The sequence below is a fragment of the Primulina eburnea genome, chromosome 4 (assembly GCF_022965805.1).
Source record: "Primulina eburnea isolate SZY01 chromosome 4, ASM2296580v1, whole genome shotgun sequence".
Classification (NCBI taxonomy): Eukaryota; Viridiplantae; Streptophyta; class Magnoliopsida; order Lamiales; family Gesneriaceae; genus Primulina; species Primulina eburnea.
Window position 1 is genome coordinate 36,941,448 of NC_133104.1, and position 26,835 is coordinate 36,968,282.

A 26,835-nucleotide genomic window follows, 5' to 3' on the forward strand; every position below is an offset into this window, starting at 1 on the left:
TGCACCATTAAATGCTTCATTAAATACCGCAGTCAAGGCTATATTTCATACCACGGCCGAGGAGATCTGTCATATCACTAGCCTTGTCAAATCAACTTTAAGCCACTCGTGCGTCGCCTGACATGCACATATCGACTACTATGATGTCACTCAATAGTTTCCCCCATTGCCCGGATAAATCTTTTATCATCGAGACAAGGAACTTCTACTCGGGTCTAGTTCCCACCTTTTTTCTCCCGACCACCGGACTTGTTAGCTCATGTCCGAGATAGCCAACTCTTTGAGCTCGGGGCCCAACCCTAGGAATTTGCCTTCAATTACCTTAGTTTACATCCACCACATGATACTTTCACTTCAGCTACCCTTTGCCTTGATTCTTCTGTGGAACTCAGAGATACCCCGAGGTGTCACCAATCATATTAGTGTTTATTGAGTATGGTAGCCCATGTTGCGAGCCCAACTTCTACTACAATAGTTTTAACTTGAAATTCCTAAATCCTTGAACTCGTCAATAAATCCTCAAGTCCGTCCCTTCATCTTGACTGACAATCTACCCCACCTCCTCGTCCTCGGACATCAATTGCTTCGGTCACTTTCTTACTTAGTTCTAGGAACTCGGTCTAGGTCCTTGTGGAGACTGGAAACTACCCCCCAAGGCATCATTAGTCACCCTCTTATTAGTCGGGCTAGAATTTTAGTTTGCTGTCCTGACCTACCTTGCTCACACCCATGACCTAGACCTTATATGCTTTGCTTTCTGGATTAGGTGATGGACTGTTCTGGGGATGATGTCAAGCTTATGGACGCATCTTAATGGGTCGATCGATGTATTTTTTTGGTTCGTCAATTCGTTTTCGAGACTATCTCATCCATTTGCCTCTGCCCACACCAACGGTCCAGATTGCTTTCCCATGTCTATGTATAAACCATCTCTCCCACCATTTCCTACTTTACATTATTTTGCCTTCTCTCGTCTCCAAATTTTCCTTGACTTCCACTGTCTTCCCACCTTCCTTCAGCTTATTTCACAATTTGAAAGTAAGTCTAGTGATGCCCCATGATGTCCCAGGCTATGGAAAGTGCCCGGGACAGGGGAATGGAAAGGTGCCCGGATCAGGGGCGTAGATTATTCCCAGGTCATAAGAACAACCCAGGATTTGGGATAAATGGATTGTTAGTTCTACAAAGGAATCCAGTGAAGACCGGGCCATTAAATGCTCGGGATGTTGGACAGACAGGTCGTCAGGGAGGATTCATCAGGAGCCGAGTAGACGAGTGCCCGGGACGTCCGTGCGATAGGCTATGGGATATCCGAGTTCTTGTTTTACCTCCCGGGAAGCATTCCACCCAGGTCATCTCGATATAAGTGCCACATTTAATTGCGCCGTAGTAGGATGTGCATGACCGACCTATCTCTGACAATAACATAAATGGTTGACAAAATCAGGTGGGCTGGACTTGACTAATGTATGATTTGATGTGTCAAAATAATATGGTATAATCAGCTGCCCTACTATAATTAATGATCAGCACAAAAAACGAGGTCATCATTACATCTTCTACTATAAATACCAGGTACTTTACTCACATTTACTCTCTAATAATTTTCTCATTGAATGCACACATTTGTTGCACACCAATCTCACAGTCATCTCTTGGTTACATTGGTTTTTATCTGGAGTTCTCTGCTGACTTAAGCATCGGAGTGGTCACGGCGGACACCTCTCCGACGACCATTCACGTGGTTATCTTCTTGTTTGCAGATCATTTCACTTAGTCAAGAAAACAAGCTTTTCATCCAGACGTTCAGCTCTCATTTCCTTCAACATCTTGATAGCTGACCCGGTAGACTCGAACCCGGCTCGTCCATTTCGCCCGGATCGCATCATTGGCGCCGTCTGTGGGAAATAGAGTTATAAGACGTCGATATGCCTCCTAGAAGAGCCAATCAAGAGACCTCTCGGATCAAGGGAGAGAACAACACACATGTTTCTGGTGCGGGTGGTCCGCCGCCCAATGGACCTCCGCCCACCTTTAATTTGACAAGCGAGGAGTTGGCCAAAATTGTGACTAAGACAATAGAAGAGGCCTTGGCAAAGAAAGATCATCCCCATCATTCTGCTCAACCAGAGCAGGAACAAGAGCAGGGGCAAGGAAACCGAGAAGAGGAGAGAAGGGAAGAGGAAAGGGAGTCTAGTGCTGGTTCTAAATCTCCTACAGTAGCGGAGGAGTTGGAATAGTTGAGAAAGAAAGTGAAGGTGTTGGAAGGACAAGTTGGCTCCAAAAGCAGTTCTCGAGCTGTTAAAGGATGCCCGTTTTCTGATGCCATTGTCCGAGAACAACTTCCCGGGCACTTCAAATCGGTCAAAGTCAAGGAGTATGATGGTAGTTCTGATCCTGAAGAGCATCTTGCTAGATTTGAGAATATGGTCATGCTGCATTGCTATGGAGACCAGATCAAATGCAAAGTGTTCTTGACCACCCTGGTCGACTCGACTCAAAGATGGTTTGGTGGTTTAGCCCCTCAGAGTGAGTATTCACTCTTTCGAAGATTTTCAGAACACTTGAAGTATATATATTTGGGTGATAATGAGACCTTGCCAGTGATCATCTCGAAGGGTTTGACTGAAGAACAAGAAGAGCGGTTAGCCACACTCATTAAAGAGCACAAAACTGCAATTGGTTGGACTCTCGCAGATATCAATGGCATAAGACCTCCTATTTGCATGCATAGAATTCATTTGGAAAATTAGGCCAAACCAATAAGAGAATTCCAAAGAAAACTGAATTTGGTGATGAAGGAAGTGATAATGAAAGAAATCCTAAAACTTTTAGAGGAAGGGATAATATATCATATCTCTGATAGTAAGTGGGTGAGTCCGATCCATGTCATACCAAATAAAACAGGTATCACTGTGGTAAGAAATCAAAATGGTGAGTTGGTCCCAATGAGGGTGAAAAATGGATGGCGTATGGTTATTGACTTTCGAAAGCTTAATTTAGCTACTAGAAATGATCATTTTCCCTTGGTTTTTATTTATCAGACTTTGGAAAGACTTGCTGGAAGAACTTATTTTTTTTTCTTGATGGATTTTCAGGTTATTATCAGATAGTCATTGCTCAAAAGGATCAGGAGAAGACGACTTTTACATGCCCTTTCAGAACGCTTGCCTACAGAAGAATGCCTTTTGGACTTTGTAATGCTCCAGGTACGTATCAAATGTGCTTTCTTAGTATCTTTTCTGAATATATTGAGAAATGCATTGAAGTATTTATGGATGATTTCACTGTCTATAGGGATTCGTCTGACAACTGTTTGAATCATTTGTCCAAGATTTTGAAAAGGTGCATGGAAACCAATTTGGTTTTTAATTATGAAAAATGTCATTTCATGATGACGGAAGGAATTGTGTTGGGACATGTTGTCTCCTCTAGGGGAATCGAAGTTGATAAAGTCAAGGTTGAAATAATCAATAACTTACCATTCCCTACTAACGTTAAGGAAATTCGAGGTTTTCTTGGACATGCAGGTTTTTACCGCATGTTTATTAAGAATTTCTCTAAGGTTGCTCACTCAATGTCCAAGTTACTCCAAAAGGATACGCCTTTCAACTTTGGGGAAGATTGCAAGGAAACTTTTGACAAACTAATGAACGTGTTGACCATAGAGCCCATAATCCAGCCACCTGACTGGAATCTGCCTTTTGAAATCATGTGTGATGCAAGCAGTTATGCGGTGGGATCTGTTCTAGGCCAGAGAATTGACAAAGATGAGTCATGTCATATATTATGCTTCAAAAACATTAGATCATGCGCATTGCAACTATACCACTACGGAAATAGAGCTCTTAGCTATTGTTTTTGCCCTAGATAAATTTTGATCACATTTGCTTAACTCTAAAGTAATTGTGTTTTCTGATCATGTAGCATTGAAATATCTACGGACCAAAAAGGAGTCAAAACCGAGGTTGATAAGATGTATACTCTTATTTCAAGAGTTCGACATCAAAATCAAGGATCGAAAAGGAACTGAACACCCAGTCGCTGATCATATAAGCAGACTGGTGAAAGACGAAGATGTTTTGCCTATTTCTGAAATTTTTCCAGATCAGCAATTGTTTGAAGTGAAAGGTACGAATCCTTCGTATGCAGACATTGGTAATTATTTGGTCACCGAAGTTTTACCTAACACTCTTAGTAAATCCCGCAAAGTAAAGATTCATTGTGAAGCAAAATATTATGTATGGATGAACCTTATTTATGGAAGTTTTGTGTTGATCAAGTGATTAGGAGATGTGCTCCTGAAAATGAACATAAATCAATTTTGGTTTTTTGTCATAATTACGCATGTGGTGGTCATTTTGGACCAAAACGAACGGCTAGAAAAATTTTGGATGGCAGGCTATATTGGGAACACTGTTTAAATATGTCTATATGTTCTGTAAAAGCTGTGAGCGATACCAGAGAACAAGTTCATTGTCTCATAGAAACGAAATGCCCCATAACCCAATTCTTATATGCGATGTTTTCGATATTTGGGGCATAGACTTCATGGGACCGTTCCCTTCATCGGGAGACTATCTTTACATACTGCTGACAGTTGATTATGTTTTGAAGTGGGTGGAAGCAAAACCCATTAGGACTAATGATTCTAAAGTGGTTGCAAATTTTATCAAGTCTAATATTTTCAGCAGATTTGGAAGGGCGCTAATAAGTGATCAAGGAACCCATTTTTGCAATCAAATAATTGAAGCGTTGTTGAAGAAATATTGATACATCATAGAGTGGCCACTGCCTATCATCCACAAACAAATGGCCAGGCCGAAGTTTCCAATCGGGAGATCAAGTCTATCCTAGCAAAGACCGTCAATCCGGGAAGAAAAGATTGGAGCCTTCGTCTAGATGATGCACTTTGGGCTTATCATATGGCATACGAAACTCCACTAGGGATGTCCCCTTACAGGTTAGTCTTTGGAAAAACGTGTCATTTGTCTTTGGAAATTGAACATAAAACCTATTGTGCGGTCAAACACTGAAATATGGACTTGGAAGAAGCAGACGAATCGACAAAGTTGCAACTACAAGAGTTGGAGGAGATAAGGTTGGAAGCATATGATAATTCAAAAAATTACAAAGAGAAAACGAAGTTGTTTCACGACAATTCAATTTTTGCGAAAACAATTAATTGTCGTCCAATAAGTATTGTTGTACAATTCTCGGCTAAAGCTCATGCTAGGTAAGCTTATTTCTCAATGGATTGGACCGTTTGTTGTTAATCATTTGTTCCCTTATGGTGCAGTGGAAATCAAGAGTTTGGATACTGATAAAATTTTCAATGTGAATTGTAATGACCCGTTCCAGAATCACCTACTAATCAAGAACTAAGCATGCAACTTAACTTAATTAATAACAATCAGAGATAATAGCGGAAAAGGTCAACAAATGATAGTTATACAACCCCATCGAAAATCCATAACAACTCAGAATGAAAAGAAAGTATACGATACAACCATAACGAATCAAAGAGTACTGAATAAATAACTCCACCGGCTACTCAACGTCCTCCTCCTCCTTCTGAGCCATCCAACCTGAGGCCTGCCCCGTGGAAATGGGGTGTCCAAGATAAACAAAACCGAGGACGTGAGCGATAAGAACGCCCAGTACAAAAGCATGAGTATACAAACCTATATGAAATGCACATGCTATGATATGATACCAGGGTAGTCAAGAAACAGGAATCACAAAAGATCTCAAAATGCTCAGTCTAGAGGCGCCAAGTGGATAGTGCCGCGCGGTCCTACCTCTGGGTCACTGCATCCACTGCAAGAACAGACGTGGACCTAAAATGTCCCGGATCACCGAAGCCCTCCCGACCCGTCGGCCACTGTGTACTCTCGGTGTCCATGCGTCCACAAGACAAGACAGGGCTGAGCGGCCCCACAAGATATATATAGCTTATCTCGAAAGGGATACAGCTCAACAGTAAAGGCTATCTCGAAGGAGATACGGCTCAACATGAAATGCAACATGCATCATAAATCGTGACATAATAGCATGCATCATATGACATATAACAATGCACCACATAATCATGCAACACATATAAGAATGTATACTCGACCAGGATATCTCGGATAGTACTTTCGTACCTCTATCACAGCAATCCTAATCCACTGGAATAACCAGACAACAGGTTTAGTCCAAGCCTATTCATCAAGTGAAAACCATCACTAAAACTTATCTACCAGACTTAACTAGATAATCCTGAGATAATACTGATACAATTCCAAACCTTCGTCCGTCGCTAGCCCACTGATGCCGCTAGCTCCCAACTAGAGCACAGCTCCGCTACAAGACCAGCAGCTCCCCGCTAGTGCCCGAACCTCGGAAAAAGACTAGAATCTCACAGAAACGACTGAAATGCTATGGAACTCTCTGAATTGGCGAGTCACAAATGAAGCCTCGCGCCTCTATTTATAGCTAATGTTCGGACGATCCGAACCATTTCGGAAGCTCCGATCCGGCACACTTCGGACGGTCCGAACTCTGATCGGACGATCCGATCCTTGCATGACTTCCACGAGTACAGCCACCTGTCTCGGACGATCCGAACCCCAATCGGATGATCCGAACCTTACCACGTGTCCAGAACCCTTCCACGTGTCCAGCCACCTGTCTCGGACGGTCCGACACTGGCTCGGACGATCCGAACTCATCGGACGATCCGAACTCATCGGACGATCCGAACTTGTTCGGTCCTTCCGATCCCACCGAAAATATAATTAATCCGATAATTAACTCAAATTAGGAATCGGGTTACTACATGAATGGACATCGATCGAAGGTGTTTCACTAGGATGAAAGGGTGGCAAACATGCTCGAACTTGAGTTGGAAAAACCACACTATTCGAAAGTTTAAAGGGAAGAAAATTGTCGAGCATAACGACGTAAAAAAATTGATCATTTGGTAGGCAACCCAAATTTTTGTTCTTAAAATTTATAAGTTGTTACTTTTGGGCAGAAGAGGTCTTTTCATAAGACATGATCACACTTTATAAGAAAACTTCTGATGGTTAAAAAAAGGGATTCTAAACGCAGATGAAGTCTTTTAACAAGACGTGATCACACCTCGTTCGTATACTTCCTCTGTAGCCCCAACACAGTAGATGTCTTTCGACAAGGCGTGATCCAATCCTTTGTTTTTTTTAATTGGCAAAACACAGCAGATATATTCGACTAAGGCGTGATCACGCCCTACCCGAATACCTCTTCTGATGTGAAACAAAACAAAAGGGTTTGCGAATAGAAATTAAATAAATAAAATTGAAGTAATTGGATTAAAATAAATTAGGTGTTTACACTTTCCTTACCCTATTTTCGTTTTCCCTTCTCAATTTCTCACAGGCTTCCTCTTCTTCTTCATCGACATCCATCTCTCGGTCATGCACACCAGGCCACGGCGCACCGATATCATCTTTACACCAGCCCACTTCGCAACCACCTTCGCACAACACCATCTCTTCACCACAACATCTCCCAGATCCATTCCACAACAGTGCACGGAACACCGACCGCATCTCCCACCACACCGTTCGGCCACCAGCCTACCTTCGCACGACCATCTTCTCGCTCAACCACCGGTACCATTCCACCGCATCATCTCGCACAGCCGCCACACCACTCTAGGTGATATCTTCTTCCTTGATATAAAAATTCCTTGATTCTCACCGCATCATCTCGCACAGTCCTGTTAAATTATTCGTTTCACTAGCAATTGGATATCATTGTGTGCGCCTATTATTTTACTTGTTTGTATTTGTGTTTGTGACCCATGTCTATTGTTGGTTGTTGGAGAATCGTGTGGAGTAGTATAATTTGTTGATAGAATGTATCGGGGTTCTCAAACATCGCATAAGCAAGTCGACAACCCAAGTTCTTCGTTGGGGTCAACTAACGATCATACCAACACACCTTCGTCGGGGCGAAAAAGGGCTAGAATGGGAAAGTGGATGAATGTCTTACCACCTGCCGATTCGGATTTGCATGGACAATTTAACTTTCACTAGGAAAACTAAAAAGAATAGGTATAAGACACTATGTCAAAAACAAATCATCCTCTGCAAATATATTCATCACCCGACCTTGGAAGTTTTAAATATTCGAACAAAGGTGTTTGAGTTAATCAACAATATTGGGTGGGCGTCTTACTTTGCAATCACTTGTCATGACTATATTGAACTTGTGCGTGAGTTTTATGCAACGTTCGAATTCATAAAACCTGACAACTTCACGCTCTCCAGCCCAGGGGTAGTCCGATTTCGGTTGATGGGTAACACTTTTAAATTCTCGATCACTGAACTTAATCTTGCTTTTGTTTTTATCACCGAGGACTTATGGATTCACGTGGGTGGAGGCTCACGTTAATCCAAAGGCTCAGGCGAGTTATCTGATTCACAATGGGTATGGCTGGAACGTGCCACTGCAGTACCTGGTGGACAAAAAGAGAAAACTCCATGGAATTGTTCTATTAGTCCAATATTTTCTAAACAACGCAAATCCAAAGGCTCCATAGAACAAGCGACTTGAAGATCATTAGTATTGACATCAATCAAATTCAAGTTAACAGCAAGTGCAGTGATCAAAGAACCAAGAATCATATGACATTTATGTGCTACCACACCAACGAATTGGGAAAATAACCAATGGCCAAGATTCACTTTAATTCGATTTTGCATACACCACAGGGAAAAAAATTCAGCTTTCGTCAACACACCTACAGAATACTTACGACCCGAAAAAGTAAAAGCAAAGAACCTATGAATAAATTTCATGTTGGATTATGTAGATGATAATCTTTGGGTTTACTTGGGTCGTAGTTGTTTTGTGTGGAACAAGCTCGATAGAAGGCAATGGGATTAAATTGATCATGAAAATCACATGCACTAGTCAAATACTCATCAGTGTTTGCAAAATCCTCGGTGATAAAACCTAAAGCAAGATTAAGTTCAGGGATCGAGAATTTAAAAGGGTTACCCATCAACCGAAATCGGACTACCCATGTCCCCTGGGATGGAGAGCGTGAAGTTGTCAGGTTTTATGAATTCGAACGTTGCATAAAACTCACGCACAAGTTGAATATAGAATGGGCAAGTGATTGCAAAGTAAGGCGTTCACCCAATATTATTGATTAACTCAAACACCTCTGTTCGAATATTTAAAACTTCCAAGGTCGGGTGATGAATATATTTGCAAGGAATGATTTGTTTTGGACATAGTGCCTTATACCTATCCTTTTCAGTTTTTCTAGTGAAGGTTAAGTGTCCATGTAAATCCGAATCACAGGTGGTAAAGACATTCATCTCCTTTCCCATTCTAGCCTTTTTTTGCTTCAGCGAAGGTGTGTTGGTATGATCGTGAGCTGATCCCGACGAAGAACTTGGGTTGTCGACTTGCTTATGCGATGCTTGAGAACCCTAGCGCGTTCTATCAATAAATTATACTATTTAACACGATTATCCCATGAAGTTTGGCTTCACCATAAAGACCCCTCTTCAATAATAATAAGATAGTATGATAAACATGATATTGTAAATAATACTGAAAATGATTGAATAATCAAGAAAACAAATAATGATATGATGAAACAAACAATAACCGAGTTATTATGATACCAATTCAAATGCATGAATTAAATCTAATTTTTCAAACCGGAATAAGAGTTTGTGATTAAAACAGAAGCATTAGAAAACCGAATTACAAAGAGGAAACATAAACATATCAATGAAGAGAAACCAAAAGGCAAGAAGGCATTACCCACTTTGTACCATAGTGCCGAACTATATTTACATGTTCAAACTGACTTAGATGAGCAATTTCCTAAAAAGACATGAGAAAAAAAATAATATTAAAGATGTAAATAAACAAATATAAATTCATACAAATCAGTCATTACAAGAAATTAGAAAATAATGATGAAGTTCAGAAAAAGCATTTAGGGTTGGTTACACAACCTGTTCAAGTTGGATAATAATTCGTTGCTTTCCCCCATCTCCTTCTGGATCAAGCAAAGATACTTCCTTCACAAACAAAAAGAATTCATTAAGACAATCATAGCAAACTAATTAAATAAATTTGCAATTCTCTTATCGCTCCAATTTGCAAAATTTGTACTATAATATGAACAGATTATATCTATCCAAAGCCCAAAATGTTTGTGCCTAGGCTCAAGGCACAAAGAGAGCCTGCATTTTCGCGTAGAGATGCTGCCCTGTAGGTCAAAATAATCATCAAGGCTTGGTGTAGTTCTGTTGACTTTCTGCATAATCAATAGTTGGACATTCATCTTCTTCCAAACCTTGAAACAATTGTTTTTACTAATTCCTCCCAACTAAAAATAACCAAAATTCCACCGCCATCCCTCAAGATGCAACAACATTTACTTCTCACATTCCATTAATCATTAACATTCTCTACCTATCTATCCTGCAATATATGAATCAACTGAGCTTTCTATTCTGTTGGTGGCATGTGGTAGTTTTATAATAGAAAGTGCAATTATATTTAAATCCTGTGCACTTTCTTTTCTTAAAATTTTCAAATGGTCCTAAGAGACATCATTCATATCTTGTTCTATTCTATAATTTGAATGTATTCCAAACCATCACTGAAAAACATATTTTGCAAATGCACATGAGTAAATGATTCAACATGGAGCAAAATAAAGTTTTCTTTGTAATGTAAGCACAAAACATATTTAGTAGAGAACAAAATTCCAGAATGAGGAGAACTCATGCAAATGCGCTTTTGACTAAATCATTCTTAGTACATGTTTTTAAAAATAAGATGAGCATTATTGCACTAGAAGCCAAAATAACTCGTATACTTGTATATAACTACGAAAAAACGGTATGATTGACGACGATTACTTGATAAACGGTCGTTAAATTTGCGACGGTTTTGTTGAACCGTCGTTAAAATAGCGACAGTTTATTATAAAACCGTCGCAAAAGGAAATAAGCCACGATTTATAAAAACCCGTCGCTATTTTAAAGACGGTTAACTGTAAACGTTGCTAATATTGCGACTGATTAAAATAAACCGTCGCAATTTTGAGCGACGGGTTTTTTAACCGTAGGATTTGGCGACGTCTATTTAAGTTTGTCGCCATACTAGGCGACGGTTTTTTAGTAGACCGTCGCTCTTAGCGATCGTATTCAAACACCGTCGCCATTTCAACAATAAACGATAGAATAAGCGACGGTAATGATATTAAGCGTCGTTATTTTAGCGACGGTGCAATACAACCGTTGTTTTCTTAAATAAGCGACGGTTTCAAAAACTGATTACCATAACCGGTCGCCATATGTGCGACGGAATAGTAAATCCGTCGCTATGTGCGACGGTAAATACATACCCGTCGCTATTTACGACTGTCTTATAAAACAGTCGCCAAAGGCGACGGTTTAAAATAACCCGTCGCCAAATGGATCGACGACAGTTTGAGATAAACCGTCGCTCATGGAGACAGTTTGACTCAAAAACCTGTCTCCCGTAGCGACGGTGTTTTAAAACCCGTCGCTAGTTCTCTGTAATATATACCCGTCGCTATTTGCGACTGTCTTATGTAACAGTCGCCAAAAGCGACAGTTTAATATAAACCGTCGCCGATTTCGACTGGATCGACGACGGTTTGAAATAAACCGTCGCATAGGGAGACGGTTTGACTCAAAAACCGTCTCTTGTAGCGACGGTGTTTTAAAACCGTCGCTAGTCCTCTTTAAATACCGAACATTTTCTTCAGCGTTTTTTGCCTTTCTTCTCTGGTAGTAGCGACATTCTATCAATTCTTCACAGTTTCGGTTATTTAATTATGTACTAACTTGTTTTCGTATTAATTTCGTAGATTTGCTTGTGGGTCTGATATTGCAGCGTTACGTGGATCTGCATAGCTTCACGCACGTCAGGTTTTTAAATCGTTTTCTTTACAAAATTTAATATTTCATTTGAATTCGTGCGTAGGAGTTTGTTTATGAATTGTAGCGTTATGAATTTTAGCGTAGTGTTTTATTCAATCTGTAAATTATGCATGATTTTCTTTTATTAGATAATTAAGTTAATGTTATTTTTGTAGATATTTATTTAAATTTTCGTTTGATTGTTTTTGATAATAAATTTTAAATAAATTAATATTTAAACAATTGTAAGGTTAAATGGATAACACAGATAGAAGTTTGATTTATCGTAGGTTGGAGAATGGGTTCTTAAGTGGTCAATTTTGTGTTGATGTTGAGACATTTGTGTCATTTGCACTAAGTTATCCAGAGTGTCTATTGAATGGGAAATTACGATGTCCATGCAACCGTAAGAAGTGTCAAAACAAAAGTTTGAGGATGCCGAGACTGTAAAGTATCATTTAGGTAGATATGGTTTGGGAGCAGAATCGTAGCCTCGCGACGGGCAGCATGTCATGGTGGGTATGGGGAAGCCTCATACCTCTCAGGCGCTGCTTTCTAGTTTTCCCTTTCATTTTTTCCTTTTGTTTTCTAAATTAATTGTTTTGACGATCTGCGCTAGACATACAAGATTCAATTTTAATGGGTTTGGTGATGAATCTTTAATCACATGAAATAATCTTAAGGTGAAACACCTTTTTAATATTTTTATTGTTTTTTTATCCATCTAGTATTACCTCCTCTTTTGTTGATGGTGTTTCACTGATTTATGTTCACAGCTTGACCAAACAAATTGCCACGTTATCTATAGTATCATAATTCAATTAAGGCCAGATTGAGCTACGACTGCTCGGATACCATTGTTGGAATTTTGGGAAGACATAAAAAAACATCGAATCGGGTTTTCGATGTACCTATTCGTAGCTGAATACTGAAATTTGCTTGGATCTGGAAACTCGTCTACAAATCTTTCTTGACCTATTTGATAGATTGCTACTAGAGCGATCAGTATCAATCCACACCTTAAACCACTAAGATAATGTTTGCAAATGCTTATTTTAAGTTCTTCCAAGCTTTTAGCCAATGCAAAGTTAGAAAATTGTTCGTAAAAGCTGGGAACCATTAAAATAAGTTTTTACAAACATTACTTAGGTTATATTTCAAGAGAACAAACAGAAACCATGAACGAGTCAATGTTGGTGGTGTTGTGTTGTATTATTTTGTGTATTCTTGACTGACAGGACTGTCTTTTTATAAGTACCCCTCAAACATGGATGTATATTAGGTCAGGCCATAATTCTGATCCCACGCACACTTACATTGTTGATGGTCAGAAAGATTCCATTTTTTTATTAAGCTGATTTTTGAGTTTTCAATTTTGTTATTTGAAATTGTTTCCCTTGGAAGTGGGAGCGCATTCTCTCCTCCATTTCAACATCTTTGAAACCATATATTTATGAATTTCGTAGTTTTTAAACTTTTGTTTGTGTTATTTATTTGAAAATATATTAATATGTGGAAGAATTTCAGGTGATTATAATGATGGAGAATTGCTGTTTTCGTTTGCTCCAGTAAAAGTGGGAGGGATTAGAGATGTCAGGAGGTGAATCCCCTGACTGGACCCAATTTGAGGGTGATCCATCAGTTCGCCAAGTTAGTGTGAATGGGGTTTGCATGAGAACTAACATGGTCGAAGCAAAACTTGATGAGGGAAATATCCAGGAGGCTGAATCTGCATTGCGAGATGGATTATCACTCAATTTTGAGGTTGGTCTCATAAAGTAACTGCCCCTAATTTCACACTACTCTGAATTACTCTGTTTTATTTTTCTGGGTGGGGGTCCATTTACCATGGCTTTTAAGCTCTAATCTTCATGTAATTGATTTATTTCTACTTTCTTCGTTGCTATCTTGTGAGCATCATTACTGATCTTGAACATAAGGATGTATTTTGCGTTGGTTATAGAATTTCTTATAATTTATGAGTTTGTGCAGTGAGTATTACAGTGAAAGGTGTTTGTGTCAGTAACTCAGTAGCATTATTTGATTTCTCATCTTAGTGGATATTCTTGAGCACAACTTTACTGTTTTTTTTATTACTGGATTGAAGGTACGTGTCAAAAATGACACTTTATCAAATTATTTTCAGGAAGCAAGAGCTCTTCTCGGAAAGTTAGAGTATCAACGAGGAAATGTTGAAGGTGCCCTACGAGTTTTCGATGGCATTGATCTTCAGGCAGCCATAAAACGAATGCAACATTCATTCAGTGATAAACAACCCTCCAAAAAAAGCCGCTCCCGCAATGAAGCAGTATGTGCTGTCCCTCAGCATGCTACAAATGTTGTGCTTGAAGCCATATATTTGAAAGCCAAGTCTCTTCAGAAGCTGGGAAAGTTAACAGGTATAATTCTGTAAACAATTTGGAAAGTACGATTATAATTAACATTCATTTCAATCCTATCCCTGCACCTTCTTTCTTCGAACAGAATTAGCCACAAAAAAAAATTATTGCAAATTGCTGAAATGTAATAACTTCTTCTGGATTTTTTAAGAGGCTGCTCAAGAATGCAAAAGTGTGCTTGATGCGGTTGAAAAGATATTTGATAATGGTATACCCGATGTGATGGTAGAGGATAAGCTGCAAGACACTGTTAGTCATGCTATTGAACTACTCCCTGAGTTATGGAAACAAGCTGGCTGTTATTCCGAAGCAATATCTGCATACCGCAGAGCCCTTCTTAGTCAATGGAACCTTGACAATGAGTGCTGTGCAAGAATTCAAAAGGCATTTGCACTTTTCTTGTTGTATGGTGGGGTAGAAGCCAACCCACCTAGTTTAGCTGTACAGGTCGATGGTTCTTATGTACCTAAAAACAATCTTGAGGAAGCCATTTTGCTTTTGATGATTCTTATGAGAAAGTTCTACCTCGGAAATACCAATTGGGATCCATCTGTTATGGAGCACCTTAGTTTTGCTCTGTCGCTCTGCAGCCGAACTTCTGTTTTGGCAAAGCAACTTGAAGAGATCATGCCCGGAGTAGTACATCGTAATGACAGATGGAAAGCTTTGGCACTGTCTTTTAGTGGGGATGGACTGAATAAATCTGCCTTAGATTTGCTTAGGAAGTCTCTGCACCAGCACGAAGATCCTGATGATATTATGTCATTATTACTGGCTGCCAAAATTTGTAGTGAGGATGTATTGCTTGCTTCAGAAGGAATGAAATATGCAGAGAGAGTGATTGAAAATGCACAGGAATCAAAAGCACATTTAAAAGGTGTGGGCCTTCGTCTGTTAGGCCTTTGCTTGGGAAAGCAAGCGAAAATTTCTTCGTCAGATTTAGAGAGATCTCGTTTTCAGTCAGAAAGTCTGAAATCTTTGGAAAGTGCATTAGGCCTAGAGCATGGAAATGCAGATCTGATATTTGACTTAGGAGTTCAATATGCTGAGCACCGGAATCTAGATGCAGCTTTGCGATATGCGGAGCAGTATATTGATGCAACCGGAGGATCAACGTTAAGAGGTTGGAGACTGCTCGCATTAGTTTTATCTGCTCAGCAACGTTTTTCTGAGGCTGAAGTGGTTATAGATGCGGCATTAGATGAAACCGCAAAGTGGGATCAAGGACCACTCCTCAGGATGAAAGCAAAGCTCAAAATATCTCAGTTACGACACATGGATGCTATTGAGACTTACCGTTATCTTCTTGCTTTGGTCCAAGCCCAAAGAAAATCATATGGTTCTCTCGGAAGTGCATCTCAGGTTAAATTCTGATTCCCCTGACTTGGACTGTTAGCTATGGAGTTTTTGTTTATTTCTGTGTGTTTCATGAACTGCTTCAAGGAAAAGCAAATCTTATTGTTAACTATATCATTTGAATTTTTTAACTTGGTGCCATAATCATTACCTTATCTGTTAAAGGTGGAGGATGATAAAATTAATGAATATGAAGTTTGGCATGGACTTGCAAAATTGTACTCTAGTCTTTCTCATTGGAAGGATGCAGAGATATGCTTGCAAAAAGCTAGGGCTCTGAAAGAATATTCAGCTGAAATCCTACACACTGAAGGTAAGCACTCAAGCTTCTTAGCATTTAATGAACACTGAAAATCTCTATTCACTTTCACTAGTAGTAGATTCAATTTCGTTTGTTTCTATTTCAAATTTTACAAACTCCTTGCCAATACATGCAAGTACTGGTTTTCCTCTGGAATACATTGGTAGGAAGGTTGACTGCTCTCCCTGTTAAAAATTGCCATCTTAGCATTTAGTTGCTGCTAAGCATTTCCAGAGCTTAAGATAAACATCTGGTGGCTTCTGTTTATGGTAAATCAGGAAGCAATCAGAGGAGAATGGAGTGTATAGGGGTTGAAGAGGGAGAATGAAAGTGAGGAAAGAGGAATTATTTTTAAGAATTGATGTTTTAATGTTCCTAAAGTGCTTGTTGATTTACCAAAAGATGATAAGTGAAGATGCCCTCTGATATGAAGGAAGCTGAATTTATTGGGCTGCTGGTAGACAAAGATTGCTGAAAAAATAGAAGTTCATTTTGATATGCTTATGATTATAATTTACATGGATCCAGACAGGAATCCTTGTGCACAGTACACTAATATCTTCTGGCCTGCTCCACCAGAAATTACTACAGTATTAACACCGGACACGTATGGAAAGAGAGGAATATTTAGTTATAATTCTTTTTCCATTTCTGGTAATCATCTATGCTAGTACATTGTTATGGTCTTTGAAACTCGCATTTCCTTTTGCTAGGGCCGAGGACATCACCCTGAAGTATTTCAAGTATCATATCCTGCCAGATTTGTCAGCTTACCTATTGAGCAACTTGAAAGATATTTTTTCTCTCGTTATATTAGATTTCTATGTTTTTCCTTAATAATTCCTCTATCTGGTCCCAGGAGTTGCACTGGTCTATACCAGTCGATACAGGATGAGCACATTTAGTTCCTTAGCATTAAATAACGTATAAGCATTTGACAGAAGTTTGTCAATGTAAGTTGACAGAGTCGGGCCATAAGCACACCGTCATTGGTCTATTATTCGAGAAGAAATCATTGCCAAATTTTGACCAGTCTCAGTTTATGTTAGAGTCGGAAGTCCTAAAACTGCATTACAAAATCATCAAAAGCAAAGTTAAAAGTGCAGGGAAATAAGGCGAAATTCTTTCGGGGATCCAGTTTCAAAATCAATATAATTAACAATTTACACCTATAATCAAGTTTGTACAACTTCCTAGTTGAAATGGGGGAAGTGAGAGAAGCAAAGGTTAATTAAATATACAGTCGGCCGCATTACTAAGTGCCTGATTATCTACTAGGTTGATTTGTGCAAAAATACCTCGGTTCTGAGAGAGGTAATTACGCACAAAATTTATGCTAGGAATAACGATTAAAGTTTAAAAGATGGGAAGTAGCAACTTTTCAATCTTACGGGAAAATTGTTTGTTAAACAAAGCAGAGTATGAATTTTTTTATTTTTTATCTTTGAAGAATTGGAATATGTAATTTTATGAACCTAGGATTGTCTTTTATTTTCTCAGAAATCGTTTGGGATTTACCCTGTTAAAAAAGGAGTATTAGGATTTTCACTCTTTGTCAAATCCATTTTCCTTCTGAATTTAACATTATTTTCTTAAAAAGACAGAAAAGCCAAGTCCTTTTGAGTGCAGACAAATGATGTGTGGTGTAAAGAATATGTTATGAAGAAAAGCTGAGATGCATTTTGCTAATGTCATCATCGTGCTTGGACTATCTGAAATCCATAAAGAATTTTGTTATCACGAGGATTACACATTACCTGTTCGAGTGTGCCATGATATTTATGTATGATGCATTTTTTTTTTGTGAAGTATTTCATGCCTCTTGATCGCTGGCGCATAAGCTTTGGTGAGACTTGAAAGATTAATGTTTGGAAGTGTTTGAACATTGAATGTATTGTGAACAGTTATATTTGATTTGTTTTGCAACTTGACGTTGCTTATGGTCATATGAAATTTCGGTGTAATATGCCTTATTTTTTCTTGTGCTGCGTATTATACCAGGCTTAATGCATGAAAAACAAGGACACTTGGACGAAGCTTTGGCTGCTTACATCAATGCCCTTTTACTGGAACCGATGTATGTGCCTTGCAAGATTTTAATAGGTGCCATTTTATATAAAATGGGATCCAAGATGTTGCCGGTGGCTCGAAGTCTTCTTTCAGATGCATTAAGGATTGAACCTACCAATGCTATGGCTTGGTACTACTTAGGCAAGGTTCATAAAGATGATGGAAGGATCTCTGATGCCGTCGACTGTTTCCAGGCAGCTTCCATGCTCGAAGAATCTGTTCCAATGGAGAGTTTCAGTTCCCTTATTTGAATTTTACATTTAATCAAGTCCGTATTCTTTTATTCTTTGTTAAAACTTTCAGCATTTTGAATCTGATGAGATGGACAGATTCTTTGAGCATGATTGTCATAGGCTTTTAGGGATATTTTACATTATGCAATTCCAAAATACTTTTCTCACAGGAATGTATAGCAATCCGCGATTTTGTTTCTGTTTCTGTTTCTGCAATTCTATCTTATGATTCATCTCCAAGGAGTCAACAACTCACATGCCAATTGTAATCATATGTGATTACTATTCACAATTCCTAAAAATAAATTTCTCACAATAATATATCAAAATACATGAAAAGGTTTATGTATTTTTACATCTAATTAAATAAGATTAAAATAAAAGATTTTTTAAAATGTTTTAATATACTTTATTTTAAAAGAGAAGATTTATATATAAATTTTTGGAGCATAAAATTGTTTCGAATTAAAATGTAAAAATTGGAAGTAGAATAGTATCTTATTGCTTTCAAAACAAATTTTGAAAACATTACTTGATATCCTATTACTTTTAATTAAACTTAAATTATTTTTGAATATTTAGAGTTCCTTATTTTATGAAATGTTTTTATCTCTATCTACTATGTTTGGTTCATATGATAAAATGTTTAATTGTTTCATATCACTTCTTAAATCTTGTATGTGTGCTCGATGATAATTAAAAAAAAAAAAAAACCATATATTGTACACCCTCAGAAGAGGAGGGGCAAGTGGTTTTCATCAAGAAGAAACAGGTGATCTTGTCAAAGAACCAAACTATCATTTGAATATAACAAACATTTGATCTTATAATTAATATCAAAATATTTAATTTTTATGAGTCGTCACTTGATGAAATTTTTAAGATATATATAAGTATATATAAAAAGATGATATTTGTTACTCACGGGAAATTTAGGGTCCGATTCCAGAAAGTGTCACTAATCCAGACGCGGGTTTTGAAGTTACCCTGAGCCTGAAATAAGAAAGAAGATCGTTAAGAGGGGGCCAGGAGGGTGTCCTGGCGTAGCCCCTCCGACGCTCAAGTCAGTGACTGAGGATATATGGGGAGCAGCTAAGAGTGCTGCTGAAAACAATATCGAATCAATGAATTAACAATCAAACCTGATATTTATAAGAGAATACATGGGCCCTTGATGGGCCTGTTTTTCATTTGGACTAGAGATGGGCCAAGATAATGGGCTCATCCATAGGTATCAATATTGATTCTTATCAAATAAAAGACAAGATTGATTGAGACTATTCAAATAGATGTAGGTCAACTAAAAACAAAAATATCATCTGGTGGTTGAACGGCATCTACACACTTCAAATTCTCTACGCATGAGTACAAGGTTAGTTAATGTCTCTAGTACAAAGTCGATTAATATCTTATTTGAAAGAGAGTCTAATTGTCCACATATTTACATATGTGAAACGAATTACTCGATATATATTTATCATAAAAAATAATATTTTTTCATGAGTTATATCGTGTAGTATATCCGTCTCACAAAACTGATATATGAATTTGTAATAGTTTTTGTGTATTTGAAATAGTACATCTATGAGGTTAGCTGTATGCATTATAAATCTATTATTATGTTAGAGTTGAGATATAATGGTTCGAACATAGTTATAAGTTCAAGAAATGAACTACTTCGTTAACGAGTTAAACTTCGCCGAAATAAAATTCGAACTTGATTCTTTGGTTGGAACAAGATTTATTAAGAAAATATATGAGTTATGGAGCATGTAGCTCATTTGTTTTAATTTATATTATAAAAATATATAAATATGTTAATCACAAGAGCTATCACATTGTATTTAACGAAATTTGGTGTGATTTGAAATTCATTAAAAATAGAAAAAATTTATAAAAAACCCGATATTTTTCTAAATTTTTTTTTGACAAAATTTGTTTTATATGAAAAATTCTAATAGTTAAAAAAATTAACAATTAAAATTAAAATGTTAATTTTTATTTCCATTGAAAAGAGATCATGAATATATCTATATATCAAAATATAAAACACTTACTTTTTAAAAAAGAAATATAATCGCTGATGATTTGTAGTAGACCTCAATTTTAGTACGAGATTTGGAATTTGAAATCTAATTATAACAAAATAGTCACGATCCAAAAAAAAAATTTTTATTTATTAAAATATAATATATTTGTGGAGCACCGATTAGCAAAAGATCCCTTTTGGGCAAAGAAATAAATTTGTTATTAAAATATAATATATTTGTGGAACACCCATCAGCTAAAGATCGGACCTTTTATCAAATTATAGTACTTTTAAATCTCATTTAACAATCTACCGTACTTTTTTAAAATTTATAAAAATATTGTAAAAAAAATAATTTAAAAAAAAAATTAAAACTTTTACTCCCCCGCCCTTCCAAATGGGGGGAAGCAAATTATTTCACCTCCCCCACCTGTAGGGGAGGCGGGGGAGGTAGAAATGGATTTAAATTCTCCTCCGCTTGTACGACAGGCGGGAGAGAGTTATTCTTTTTAAAATATTTCAAATGTAGGCGGGCAAATTTAAATATTTTTAAAATTCTATATATATGTATATACACGAGAAGTTAATTTGCATTTTGTATCCGAAGTTTGTCAGTTGTATTGTGTTCACAGAAGTTCACTTCATTTTCCAAAGGTTTGTCACTTATATTGTGTTCAAAAATTTGTCGGTATGGATTTGATTTATTTTTCGTCTCAAGTTTTTTTAATAAATTTTGAATTCTAATAATTTTATAGCTTCTGTCTGTTGATTTATTTCAGGAAGTGTAGATATTGGTATTATCGTGCCTATCTTATTAACAGGTAAATAATGTTTCTAAGTGTTGTTAAAATTATTTGTATTCAATTAATTTATTTGATGGTTGTATTATATTAATTTTAATTTATGTTTAGAAATTTTTAATCTTAATACGTTAAAATTATTATTGATATATTTATTTGTTAATTTGTTATCATAAATATTATTGAAGTGTTTTTATTTATTATGTTTACCTAAAAATGAAATATTGGTTTAGAGGGATTTTAAAATGATCTTCTACATATGTATGTTTATGATCAAATTGTACTTTAAGTTAGTTTTTAAAACTAGCACTTAATTTTGTGTTCACATACAATGTACATCTAGTCTCGAATATTAAAAGTAACATCATCATTGAGCATTGCCAATATGAGGAATAATCCTGCAAAAATTATTAGATATGAATTAGTAAAAAAAAAATATTAAAATAAATATATGAAATAATGCACATTACCATACGATTGCCATGAAACACATAAAAGGTGTTAGTGTCTTGCTGGATTTTCTCTTTGACGACGTTGTCTCTCTCGAACCGTTGGCTGGTCCATTTCATTTCGAATTCTGGTCGTCCTACTTCTCCCTGATCTTCTTCTTTCACGTTGAACTGGATTGTGGCGTAGCTCGAATACTGGTGTATCCCAATAGTGATCATCTTGAACAGCATGAAATCTTCCTTCATATGTGTTTATGTAATCGCTAATCCGGAACCATGGCTGCACAAATCTCGTAGGATCTAACCCAAAGTGTTTTGCCGTACAAATTGCATGAGAACAGGGAATTCCGAAGATTGTCCACTTTCCACAAGAGCATTCACATGTTGTTAGTGTGACAACTTGGACATGTTTGCCTCGCCCTGGACGTACCCCGGTTGTCACAGTAGCCTGCTTTGCTCTTATCTCGATCCGACTCACGCTATGTTCGTTGGATCTGACAGACCATTTCTCATATTTATGCAACACATAGTCAGGCCAAGGTTGGTTGTTCTGCATCATACGTTGACATTTTGTGATGCGGTTTATAAAATACTCCGCACATCTTTGGAAAGTCATTTTAACTATTGTTGTAATCGAAAGACGACGAGCACCCTTGAGTACACCATTAAGACACTCAGAAATATTTGTTGTCATTATGCCAAAGCGCCAACCACCATCATGTGCTAGAGTCCACTTATGTTTATAAATTTCAGACAAATATTTGTATGCATTTGGTGGCTTGTTCTTAATTTCGTTCATTATATCATCAAATTTGCGAACCTGGTGTTGTGATCCTGCTTGCCAACAAAGGTCTTTCAGATGAACGTTTTTGAAGTGCGTGTTGAAATTAGAGCAAACATGTCTCATGCAAAACCGATGTACACCGTACGGAGGATTGAACTGAGGTATTCCCTCGACAGCTCCAATGATGGCCCGATGTCTATCAGAGATAATGCAAACTCCTGGTAGGCCATTAATAACATGCACACACAAAAGGTCTAAAAACTATTTCCACGAATCATAACTCTCTTCATCCACGAGTGCAAAAGCCAGGGGTAATATCTGATTGTTGGCATCCAAACCTACAACAATAAGCATCTTGTGCTTATACTTTGTATATAAATGAGTGCCATCAATGCTGATAATTTTACGGCAATATCGGAACCCATCTACACATGGTCGAAAGGCCCAAAAAACATAGTTTAAAACTTTTATTGATGGGTTGTTTGTTGGAAAATGTCTCCACTCAACGATTGTTCCGGGATTGAACTTCATAAGAGCACCCATGTATATTGGCAAAATGCGAACCGAACTCTCCCATGTGCCATACACGTTTTCAACAACACGCTTCAAACTGTACCATGCCTTGGCATACGAAATTTCATAACCATATTTGTCTTTGATAAGTTGCTGAACATATTTAATCTCACAAGATGGATCACAATGCACAATACCAATAAGATTCGAGGCGATCATGTTTTTGTCTAGGTTTTTGTGGTCAATCCCAACATGGCTAGAAACACATGTGTGTCGATCACCATATTTAGTGATCTTAAAATAACCCAAATTTGCTTTCAAACAAGCTCGGAGGCCCCATCCACAATCCATGCTCGATGATCGATTCTTGCACCAAACTTTCCATAAAGTCGGTGTGCTCTCAACAACACGATATTCACGCCTTACACATCTAACAAAAAAGTCTTTAACAGCTGCAATCAATTCTTTTTTTGCTTCTAAAGACCATGTTTTTATGTAATTCTCCTTTCTCCGGATTATAAAAGACCGTCTGTGACCCAGATGACACACCTACAGAATGAGGACATTGTTCTTCATACACAGCACTAAAAAATTGTGGCATCTCATAAATATTAGAAACATCAAGTGGAACTATGTCTGAAGTTGCGCCATGTAATTGCTCACTAACATTTTCGAACGCGTCCTCGTTACCCTCCTCGTCTGAATCATCACCCACTGGTGTGTCAGGCTCGCTTTCACTCTCTATACTCTCCAGTAATGCAGAATCAGCAAACATTTGACGTGATGTTTCATCATCTGTTGCCACTGCAACGACTCCACGAGCCAAACTTGATGCATTAGAATTCACGTTCGGCCAACAATTATTATCTTTATTTGCGCATCCAATAATATATTGATCCCAGTCCCCAATATTATTGTCCATGGAAGAATAAGGTGGATCAACATTTTCATTGTAAGTAGCAGACGAAGTGCCACCTGACTGATCAAATCCTATCATACTTAGACCTTGGGTAATACATGGAATGTACGACTCAACAACATTTGTTACTACATTATCTTCAATGGCCTCACATTCAATATACAACTCTATGCACTGCACATCGGAACCCGGACCAAACATAAATTGTAAAGTATCATCGTCAAGGACAACATGAACTTCTACTGAAGGCGACTTGTCCATATACGAATATTTGGTTGAAAGGTTCAACCTATATTTTCTGGGATCGATATCTAACTTCCGATGAACTATTTCAATCAAATCGCATAATGACATAGATCTAGATATACGAATTAACTTCACCCCTTTATTACTATAATTGACTGTTCCATGTCTTACGATAACATCACCGCCAACATATAAAATGGCTGAAATTGTATCCATGCCTACATTTAAATTTATCTAAAAATAAAATTTCAATTTAAAGAAAAACATTTCTAGTATTAACATTTCAAATAAAATTCATATGTCTAAAAAATTATATTATACACACACACTAAAGACATCAAACAATGTCATAATATTGTTTTACATAAACATTACGTACACATATAATTGTAAATAAAAAAATACAATAAAGATGTATATAAAAATATCACTTTAATATTTTTAAATTTGTAGGATAATTATTGAAGCACATAATCCACAACTTTCTAGTTATTTATTGTGGTCTATATCATAACTTTCCAATCTACCACAAAAATAATTATGAACGATTTGTACGAAAAATATTAAAAAGTTCGTAACATTGAAATTCATAAATTTTATGAGATATAAACCAGAAAAAAACGATGATTTATAAATATTAACAATATAATATTTATATATATATATATATATATATATATATATATATATATATATCTATCTATCTATCTATCTATCTGTGTGTGTGTGTATAATATATATAATAAATTGTTTATACATCATGATTTAATATACATAAATATTACGCACACATATATTTTATAAACAAGATATAAAAAAAAATTATGTTTATCAATGATCATAAATATTTTTGGAATATATAATTAGGTTCGTTCAATAAAAAATAATAGAAATATTTATCTAATAAGATTTAATTTATGAAATTATGATATATACCTAGAAAAAGATGTCCTTTATCGTGAACAAATCTTTCGTTCGTCGTTCAATTTACAACAAAAAATAATTATGAATATAAATTATTTGTATGAAAATTATTTTTAGAACGATGTAATTTTCAAAACAAAAATTGATATATCATATTTGAAAAATTAGCGATATACCTCAATCAGGACTGATTGATGCCAAATATTTCTTCACTCCTTAAATTCACCGACGGAACAACAACTCGGGAAAGAATATTTATTATCAGATGCAAAACAAGAAAAATAACTTCAGATATATATAGAGAAACAATACATGAATTCTTTATTGCCTATATTTAAAAAAAATTTAAAGACAACTCGTGATTCAAATAAATACAAAAACATTAATTATTCGACACAAATTCACGATATCCATGCAGACATTGAAAGACATGATAAGATAGGACCAAAATTATCAATCAAATATACACCAATATCAATTCATATATAACGACAATAATAATGGTCTCTGAACGTGAGGTCAAATCCATCTTTTTGTATAGTAATGTTAAATCATCTTTTAGATAAAATAAATTCCATTAGTTTCGTCGGTTTCTATTAGCCACCAATAATTACACAAAAAATAAATTTATTTTATTATTTAAATTTGCCCGCCACTGCAATAGGCGGGCAAACATTTCAAATTTTATAATTTAAATTCTACCCCGCCTACTGGGGAGGCGGGCAATATTTTAAAAATAATTAACTCTCGCAGGCGGGGAGAATAAAATTAATTAAAACCTTCCCTCGCCTCCACCACAGGCGGGGGAGAATAAAATTAATTAAAATCATTCCCCAGGCGGGGGAGGGGAAAAAGTGGAATGATGCCATGAATGAGGAGATAAAGTCCATGAAGTACAATGACGTATGAGATCTTGTCCCATTGCCTAGAGGTACGAAGCTCATTAGATGCAAATGGATATTTAAAACCAAGAGAGATTCGAAAGGCAATGTGGAAAGATATAAGGCTCGTCTTGTCGCTAGAGGTTTTACACAGAAAAAAGGCATTGATTATAAAGAGACATTCTCTCCGGTTTCTTAGAAAGACTCTTTAAGGATTATAATGGCTTTGGTGGCGCATTTTGATCTTGAACTTCATCAGATGGATGTAAAGACTGCGTTTCTAAATGGTGACATTGATGAAACGATTTATATGGTGCAACCAGAAAATTTTGTGTCCAAAGACACAAATATATGGTTTGCAAATTAAAGAAATCCATCTATGGGCTTAAGCAGGCATCTCGACAATGGTATTTCAAATTTCATCAAGTGATCGTCTCGTTTGGTTTTAAGATGAATTTGGTCGATGATTTTGTGTACCATAATTTCAGTGGGAATAAGCATATTTTTCTGGTTTTATATGTTGATGACATTCTGTTCGCTAGCAACGATATAGAGTTGTTGCATGAAACCAAGAGATTTCTAGCTACGAATTTTGAGATGAAAGATCTTGGTGATGTATCTTTTGTACTGGGTATTCAGATACATCGGGATCGTTCTCGATGTATTCTTGGATTATCTCAGAAACGCTATATCGAGAAAGTTCTCAAGCGATATGGGATGCAAGATTGTAAACCAACAGATACCCCTGTGGCTAAGGGAGACAAATTTAGTCTCAAACAATGCCCAAAGAATGATTTTGAGGAAAAAGAAATGCAGAAGATTCCCTATGCATCTGCAGTGGGGAGTCTGATGTATGCTCAAGTTTGTACACGTCTAGATATTGCGTACATGACAGGAATGTTGATATTTAAGTAATCTGGGAGTGGAACATTGGAAAGTAGTCAAAAGGGTCTTACGGTACCTACAGAGAACAAAAG

General features: G+C 36.8%; 1 protein-coding gene across 7 annotated transcripts; it reads left to right on the forward strand.

Moving 5' to 3' along the window:
- The first annotated feature begins 11,805 nt into the window (after positions 1-11,805).
- On the forward strand, positions 11,806-18,512 carry LOC140831062 (protein NPG1-like). 7 transcript variants are annotated; one of them, XM_073194784.1, is made up of 7 exons: positions 11,806-11,822; positions 11,903-11,958; positions 13,482-13,718; positions 14,062-14,353; positions 14,505-15,715; positions 15,875-16,022; positions 18,012-18,512. In XM_073194784.1, exons 3-7 carry the CDS (start codon positions 13,545-13,547, stop codon positions 18,329-18,331), a joined length of 2,145 nt encoding a protein of 714 aa, XP_073050885.1. In that variant the 5' UTR covers positions 11,806-11,822; positions 11,903-11,958; positions 13,482-13,544; the 3' UTR covers positions 18,332-18,512. The 7 variants fall into 7 exon arrangements, with proteins under 7 accessions (XP_073050885.1, XP_073050891.1, XP_073050890.1 ...); XM_073194790.1 differs by lacking the exon at positions 18,012-18,512 and adding an exon at positions 16,724-17,993 and having other exon boundaries at positions 11,903-11,963; XM_073194789.1 differs by lacking the exon at positions 18,012-18,512 and adding an exon at positions 16,289-16,706 and having other exon boundaries at positions 11,903-11,963.
- Positions 18,513-26,835: the final 8,323 nt, after the last annotated feature.

What these genes read in the sequence shown, in the direction of transcription:
- LOC140831062 (XM_073194784.1), top strand. Translation starts at nt 13,545, where the DNA reads ATGTCAGGAGGTGAATCCCCTGACTGGACCCAATTTGAGGGTGATCCA. An exon ending in GATTATCACTCAATTTTGAG is followed by an intron (nt 13,719 to 14,061) that starts GTTGGTCTCATA and finishes ACTGGATTGAAG; the next exon opens with GTACGTGTCAAAAATGACAC. An exon ending in CTCTCGGAAGTGCATCTCAG is followed by an intron (nt 15,716 to 15,874) that starts GTTAAATTCTGA and finishes TATCTGTTAAAG; the next exon opens with GTGGAGGATGATAAAATTAA.